At 33.9% G+C, this 8,465-nt stretch overlaps 1 protein-coding gene, 1 long non-coding RNA gene and 1 pseudogene across 2 annotated transcripts; 2 read left to right on the forward strand and 1 right to left on the reverse strand.

Annotated features, from left to right (window-relative positions):
- The first annotated feature begins 224 nt into the window (after positions 1 to 224).
- Positions 225 to 946, forward strand: LOC146930760 (uncharacterized). The gene is made up of 2 exons (XR_015008353.1): positions 225 to 374; positions 468 to 946. It is a non-coding gene; the product is annotated as an uncharacterized LOC146930760 (long non-coding RNA).
- Positions 947 to 2,131: 1,185 nt separating this feature from the next.
- On the forward strand, positions 2,132 to 4,544 carry LOC146930761 (uncharacterized). The gene is made up of 4 exons (XM_085708315.1): positions 2,132 to 2,336; positions 3,416 to 3,567; positions 3,804 to 4,115; positions 4,224 to 4,544. The coding sequence occupies exons 2-4, from the start codon at positions 3,471 to 3,473 to the stop codon at positions 4,493 to 4,495; spliced, it is 681 nt and encodes a 226-aa protein (XP_085564441.1). The 5' UTR covers positions 2,132 to 2,336; positions 3,416 to 3,470; the 3' UTR covers positions 4,496 to 4,544.
- A 303-nt stretch (positions 4,545 to 4,847) lies between these two features.
- LOC146930762 (uncharacterized) lies at positions 4,848 to 7,878 on the reverse strand (annotated as a pseudogene).
- Between the last annotated feature and the right edge of the window lie 587 nt (positions 7,879 to 8,465).

An 8,465-nucleotide genomic window follows, 5' to 3' on the forward strand; every position in this document is an offset into this window, starting at 1 on the left:
GCATGAAGTTTATTTATTTTTCAAATAGAAAAGAATAAAAAATTAATGAAGTTTAAGCTTGATATGATTACTATGTATAAACTTGCTGAAATACTTTGACTATTTCAGGTTCAAGAAACATGATATGCTGGCCCCTTTCACAGTTGGGTGTTAGAACCAAATTTTAACTAGTAATATTAGTTACCAATAAACTCAAACTAACTATTCCTGACAAAAACAGAGATGTTGAAGAAAGACAACAAAAAAGAGATGTTGGAGAGAGACAAAAACATAAAGATGGTGGAGAGACGCCACAACCACAAGATTTGGTTCAAAGGATAGAAACTAGTGTCAAAGATTCTTGCAGCCCTCTTGCACTTGACGCCATTCCGAAGGTAAATGTTTTCTTTATAAAATGTTAAATTGTAATGGAGTGTATTTTGTTTCATAATCCTAATAACGTATATGTTCATTCACTATTGGTTTAGGGTATTTCGTCTATTGAAATTTACTTATCATCCCCATGTCGACGTTTGGTTGCTCATGGAAAATTATATAACACGGGTAGTGATGTTTTACACAACAAGAAATTACCACCCGGATATGTCAAGGTTAGGATTGATGTTGCTATTGAGAGGAAAGCTTTGTGGCCTATACCTGTTGAAGAAGGCGATGTCGCGACTGTTGGTGAAGCAATAGGGACATTTGTGGCATGGCAATTGAATCATGTTAAATTGGTCGATGAACATCAAAAGGTAAATCTTAATTGGTTGTGCTGGACTATATAGCTTGTCACGAGTCCTCTAAAATTTAGGTGATTTTTTGGTGGTAACCGTGGCTGCTTTTAGGAGCTTTTTTTTTATTGGCAATTGTGGATTGACTAGTATTATGACATTCATAATTAAGTTTATGATCAATTTGTAATGAAATTATCATGAATGTAATTTGCTATATTCATATTTCAGTATTTTATTATAGCATTTAATTATAGCATTTTTGGTTACAGGATTTAAAAAAAAAACAACTTTTATTAGCGCTTACAATAAAACGCTAAGAAACCCCCTGTTTGAGTAAAAAGCCTACGATAGCGCTTCTCAGAAAGTGCTAAGAAACAGCTGTTAGAAAGGCTACTTTAATAGCACTAGAATAAGGCTATATTAGCGCTTTTCTGAAAGCGCTATTAACGTATTGCTATTTAATAGCGTTTGGAAAGCGCTATTAGAGGCTCCTGACCTATTATAGCGGGGGCTTTCTTAGCGCTTGAGAAGCGCTATTAAGAGCCAAAATGAGTGCTATTAAAGGGGGTATTTTGTAGTAGTGTCTACCACTTCCATCCTATATAAAAAAACTATTGATAGTGTACATATTAAAAATGTATCATATATATAATCGAGCCAACTCGTGAACCAAACGAGTCGAACTATATATAGTTCAAGTTCAGCTCATTTAATTAACGAACTTAATTTTTAGCTCAAGTTCAGCTCATTTGGTTCATGAACCAAGTTCAACGAGCTAATTGTCGAATCGAGTTCCGAACTTTTTTCGAGTTGTCTCGGTTCATTGCCAGCCCTAATTGTGGCTGTCAATTTGATTAAGGATGGTTGTCCAATTAGGCACGTGTGTTAGAATATTGTTGCTGCCATTCGTATACATTCATATAGGTTTAAGGTGTGCTGATGATGATAAATAGTCACAGGGAGACGGTAATTGATTCTCTTACAAAGTACAGTGTAACCCTCAATTGTAAAGATGACCGGAATTTGTTTGTTAAATCTTTTTAATTTGTTGTTGATTTTGTTTGGGGCTATCGCTTCTTTGTTCAAAAGAATTTGTTTTTGTAACATTACTTATTTATAACTTGCATAATTAAATTTTTAATAATATCAAAAAAAATTCTATATAAATATAAGCCGCTCTAAATAAATAGTATAAAATATAGTTTGTAACCAACAAAATAAAGGAACCGTTTTTTATTTTGTTTTGTGGGTCCATCTAAGTGGGACCATACACTAAATTAAAATAAAAGAAAAAAATGAAGTAAAAATTAGGAAAAGAAAGAACTAAAAAGGTGTGTTTTAACTTTAAGTGTTGGGCTTGGTTTTCCTTTTATTTTAGCCCACACGTGGAAACAATAAAAGGGATGAAATCCCTAGTTTAAGAAGCACCGATTGTAGCCAGCAACGTGAGAGGGTTGCAAGTGGTGTAAATAAATAGGCAGCCGCACTGAGAAAAGCGAGAGAATTACGACGACAAGAGACAGAAGAATTGGCTCCGGTGACGAAAGTGTGTTCAGTAAACGTTCTCCGTTTTGACTGAAATTTAAACATGTTCTTTCTGTCATCAAATTAGTTGTTTAGGTAAGTTTTCTGGGTAGTTTTGTCTTCTTTTTGTGTGATATGTTTTGTTGCTTTTTGTTTATAAGTAGTTTTCTCTGTTTAGAATCATTAGTTGGTGATCATTTGATTTTTATTCTCACAAGTTTTATACGGTATAAGTTTAGTGTATTTTCACTGCCTTTATTGCTATTATTGTTGGGGTAATTTGGTTGTTAATTTTCTTGTTCAAAAAAAAAAAAATTGGTTGTTAATTTAAGGCTTTAGAATATTTTATTGTGCACTCTGCTAAACAGAATTTGAATACTCCTATTACTCTTAGAAATATATAAAACTCTTTTTTTTTTTTTTTTTGTAAAGAAAGACTTTGATTTTATTGTAGGATTGAAAAAGAGTTTCTTTATCTCATATTTCACTTATAATTTATATATTAATAAGTTTTTTGGACGACAAAACTAACCCTCTCTTGAATACAACGATCATAAACCTAGGTGAGGTTAAAAGTTGTTATTCACGACCTTTTAAACTCTTTGTAAAAGGTTAACATCATATGGTGCTAGGAAGCCCAATGTATCAAACACAAATGATATGAAAACATATTTATTGTAAGAACATAATTTCTCATGTTTGACCATTTTGCTTGAAGCAGCACGTTCCCCAATCCCACAAGCGGGGAGACCCCAACCCCTCTTATCCACCCATACACCAAAACAACATTTGTTAGCCTACGTGTCATTCTACTTCACAGGTATTTCCGTCCGTCTACATATATCAAAAAGATCATCATTAACAAAGTTGTGCCTATATTTGAAGTCGGAAAGCTCTTACATGTCTGTTTCCCAAAAGTATCTCGGCACGCTTCACGGCAAAAAGCGCACACCTCATCAGTAGAAAATAATTGAATTATAAAACATATCTATGATACTCTATTGGTGACATATGCTTGCCTAACCCATCAATATAGAGATAGCTAAAAGAAAATCTTGAGCATGAATGCAACACAATCAACAATATGTTTAAGATTGTTCATGTTGAAATTTTTATATCGAGGGTTATACTTATACAATAGACAATAGTTACAAAACTTTCATGATTATTTGCAGATACAATATTCTTGTAACCTTGAAGTTGCAAGGAAAATATAGGTTGAAGTAAGACATGGCATCTACTCCAGCAATTCGGAAAAATAAAGAGACTAAACAACAGAATGAAGGAACAATTGCATCTAGATTGAAATCCAATCTTAGAGTTGCAGGTAATCCGCATATTTTATATTTTTCTTTTAATGGCAAAATTAATTTATATCTTAAAATGAGGACAAACAAGAGCACAATGGATTTTAAAAGGGTTAATGTGAACTTGTTTTCTTCAAAATTATTTTTTGTACTCAATAATTGTAAAAATATAATCTCCCATTAATTAATTTTATGGTAATTAAATAATACTATAGTAATTGTGGCTCAACTTTATTCTTAGCTATGTTGTGTGTAGGTAAGTCTCGAGTATCAAAGCCTCCAAAAGAAAAAGGCATTAACAAGTCTTTGGTAGAGAAGGTTCAAACAAAGGTTATCAAGAAGAGTAGTGGTTCTACTAAACCTAAGACTAAAGATTTATCTTCTTGCACAACTGTTCCATCTTCAAAGAATCTGGAACAACCTAGGAAGATCCAGAGTTCTTTGGGTGGACCCTCTTCTGATAATGTTGGCAAAGGAAAGGAGAGAGAGAACCCTACACTTTCACAGAAACCACAAGTTTACAAGAAACCATTAAATGAAAAACCCAAACACCATATTCGATGGGAAGGTACATTGTATTCATATATCAATTTTTTTCTGCATCTAACTCATCTTAAGTGAATAACTCACTTTAATTATAATTTGTATATTTTGTCTTGACATTATTTTCCTATAGGAATTGATAACACAAGTACATGTTATACTTGTGTGTTGTGTGGGAAAGATTTAGAAGATAAAGAGGAAGAGGAAGATTCAATTCAAGATGGAGAAGATGAGCTACAACATTATTTATTCTCCTCTCAAGGAAGAGAAGATTTGAGTAGTACTGTTTTATCAGAAGTTGCTATTCTTCCATGCAGTCATATATTCCACGAGACATGTTTATCTGCTTTGCCCCTAACTATTATCACTGATCCTCCATGCCCTATATGTCTTAGTATGTCCTGAATTCATTTTCACTTATACTATTCTAATTATACTATTCTAATGGACCTAACTTAGATGATTGCACTTATTCCATTTAGTTTAGCTTTTTATTTTTTACAACTGTTAATTTTGAACATTAAGAAACAAAAATATTGTTTCTTCTATATATATATATATATATATATATATATATATATATATATATATATATATATATATATATATATATATATATATATATACTAGAACTTTTACCCGTGCTACCGCCCGGGTCATTTGTAGTTTATAAGGTATAAAAATGCAACATTATTCACTACAAAAAGAAAGGAAAACAGTACAGCAACAATAGTCTTACGCTAAATACGACACATGCTTAAACATTTTGAAAAACCTCCTTATAGACTACATTTGAAGTAGTGTCGATGCAATCCCCGTTGTCATCAGTCAGTAAGATTTTCAGACCATCCCTTGATGTAACACGTGATACTGCAACATATAACTGCCCATGCGAAAAGACAGGTTGTGGGAGATATATACCAACTTGCTTAAGTGATTCCCTTGACTTTTGTTTATTGTCATTGCAAAGCAGACAAATATAGGAAACTCAAAGCAGACAAATATAGGAAACTGCTTGCGCTGAAATTTGAAAGGAATTCTTGTATCAGACGGCGTCAGCGATAGTCTTGGTATATACATCTTCTCCCCAATATTGCTACCTGATATAACCCTGCCTTCAAGTATATATCTGCCCATTTTGTAATAATTAACCGAGTGATGTGATATCCAAATTTCTCAACAACATGACAAGAACTCCAACTTTCAAAGTTATGTTGTGATTCGGGAGACCGGAAGAATGTTGTGATTCGGGAGACCGGAAGAATTAATAGAATTCAAAAACTCTTGGGGTGTGTACATCATCCGGTCTGTTGACCGATGCAGTGTCTGCTACAGGAGTATTGCAGCTTAAATATGTTTTCTCTCCTCCAGGAATCAGAGACAAAACATAATTATTAATCTCATTAACTATTGTATTTTTGGGAGTCAAGATGGCTCTATCTTGGAAAAAAGACTCATCATGCATATTCTGAAGTATTGATGGATAAGTGGATTCAACAATAGAAGCAAATAGGATCCCCATCAGTTTTAATAAGCAAATCTGGTGGGATTCGTAATTGTATGTGTTCATCTGATACATCACCAATACAACCATCGTCGATTCCCAAGACCCATTCACTGAATGCCTTTCTCTCTTGTACCTCTTCAGGTGAACAACCATGCATAAGTCGCATATTTTTTGTCAATGTTAATACCTCAAAATATGGCCATAGTTTCGATGAGTTGATGCTTGCATGGACAATATCTTGCCTGGTTCCCTTTGGAATGACGGGGAGAATTTGTCGGAAATCACCACCTAAAACAACGACCTTACCACCAAAAGGAATGTCATTTCTCCCGTTGTTTGGCTCTAGCATAATATCCCTTAAGGTTCGATCAACAGCTTCAAAACAGTGTTTGTGCATCATAGGTGTCTCGTCCCATATGATGAGCTTTGCGAAGCCATTTTATGGATATGAACGTGTTGTTAAAAAAATGAGATACACAAACTCTTAATACTTGTCTAAATCTGATGGCCATATTTAACTCATAGCAGACACTGAATAACCATCCTAACAGTAACAACTTATTCTAAATAGTTGCGGTGATACTATATCATATATGCCTTGTTCATGAATTTGAAGATAACTAACTATGTTGATTATATCAAATCTGCCTTGTTTTAAAATTTAAAATTGAAGATGTCTGACAGTGTTAACTATATCAAATATGCCTTGGTTAAAAATCTGACTGCACTAATTACAGAGGTTAGAATAACTACCATATCAGTTGAGATTGAGATTTTGCTCTTACTAAAATATTAAGAGTTATAAACAACTATTGCAATTTTGAAATATGAACGCTATTCCTCATTAATCAAGTTCAGGTCTATAAGCTGGATCTATCTGAATCATATCTGAATCATATTGTTAGTATGCATGCGCGCAATATTAAACGAATATCTGGATTAAGAGCGTTGCATCAAAGGAAAATAGAACAACGATTTGTTTGTATGCATTGGACCATCACCAAAATTAGGTTCAATAATAACAATCATAAGAGACCATACCTTACAAATATTTATTGATCAAGCTAAAACATACGATAAAATAGAACAAACAAACCCCATAAAAAGAGAACACCCCACATTATTACACAGTTTAGACTGGATGGAAAAACAAACTAAAGAACATAATAAGCATAACATAATCATGTCCAAACAACAGACTATCCAATCCTATTTCCGGATCACACGAAGGTAAAGCACTTCATTCTTTCCAGCAACAGGTGCACCAAGCAAGATTTTCGATCCTTGACGAAGTCTGCGAGCAAGAACCATCCTTTTCCAGCCACCTCCAATCTTGAAAGAACCTCCATCATCAGTACGGTACATCAAAGTGCAACCCCAGATGTTGCCATTATCATCCACAACCTTCACAGATGTCATTTCAATGTCCAATGTGGCCTGACAGAATCCAATATAAGAAAGCTCCTGTAATCCAATTAAAACAGTATGTTAATAAAAAGAAATCTCAATAATTTAATTCAGAATAAACAATTAGAGCAAAATCTACACTCACAACACTGCCAGATTCATAGTCATCAGTTGTCAATCTCTTCGCATACGAAAACTCAAAGTTAAAGTTGTCATGAGCAAAAGGAGAAGGGAGAACATCAAATTCATGGAAAGGCAGCATCTGTCTCTCAAGTTCAAATTTCATAGGGGGTTAAACTTGGGGGTTGCAATTTTCCCACCAAACCTATCCTGCAAATATATCCCAAACTTGCCCCTACCAACATACACCATTGAAACCCAAGATCCAAGACGGACGTTGAAAAAATCCTTGAGGGCGTGCCAACCTGTTGTGAGATAAATTTGTCCATTGTTTCGCTCAACCAAAACCTCAAATTCGTTGTAGTTACGGTCCACGAACGTTGCATAGCGACCAAGTTCGTCTCCAAAGTCATGGACAAACAGGGTTGGCAAAACAACCATTCCATAAAATGCAAAATTTACAAAATCAGTAACTAAATCAATATATTTTGTGGATATGTTAAACATTTAGATACTTACATATTCAACGTCAAGATCAACTTGATAGGTTCGGTATTTGATTCGAAGATCATTGACGATCTTCTCCAACTCGGTCGTAGGGTTTGGATTCAAATCCTCTGAATTACGAAAACATGAACATATCTCAGTATAGGAGTGTTAAAATTGAAAAATGTCCACAAATTAAACAAAGAGGGCTGCACATACCGGTCATGGAGTAGTATGAAAGCAAAACCTGTATATCAGCCATAGCCATTGCAAAACGTAACTGATTGGAATTTAGAAAGGATGAGAGTAGAATAGAGTGAATGGAATATATTTATACTATCAGTGAAATCATATGCCATTAAAGCTCATAACCTTGGTACACCACAATTGCATGGGAAAACAAAAGCCATTTTAATTTGACGGCATAAGTTGGAAAGTCTGTGTACAATGCATCTTGAAACGTATTGCAAAGAGGGAAATATTTGAATATCCGATGTGTGTTGTGATTGCCGCATATAATCAAGATTAGATGTAAGGCTGTAAATTATTGGCGCATTAAGAGATTAGATCCAAGGGTTGATATTATTTGGCGCCTAAATACTGTAGAATTAGGTTTGCAGTGCTAATAGGAGTGTTAACTAGGATTAGGAATAAGTTAGATATATATATATATATATATATATATATATATATATATATATATATATATATATATATGCTTGAATATGTCCTCGTGAGCTTCCCTCAGTTGTAGGGACAATGCATAATATATGCAAGGTTCTGGGTTCGAATCCTGGGCATCACAAAAAAAAATATGCTTGAATATTCAATCAAAGATTATTTACAGAGGACATA

This window comes from Medicago sativa, chromosome 4, assembly GCF_051527215.1.
Source record: "Medicago sativa cultivar Bolivia chromosome 4, Bolivia_mono, whole genome shotgun sequence".
Lineage (NCBI taxonomy): Eukaryota > Viridiplantae > Streptophyta > Magnoliopsida > Fabales > Fabaceae > Medicago > Medicago sativa.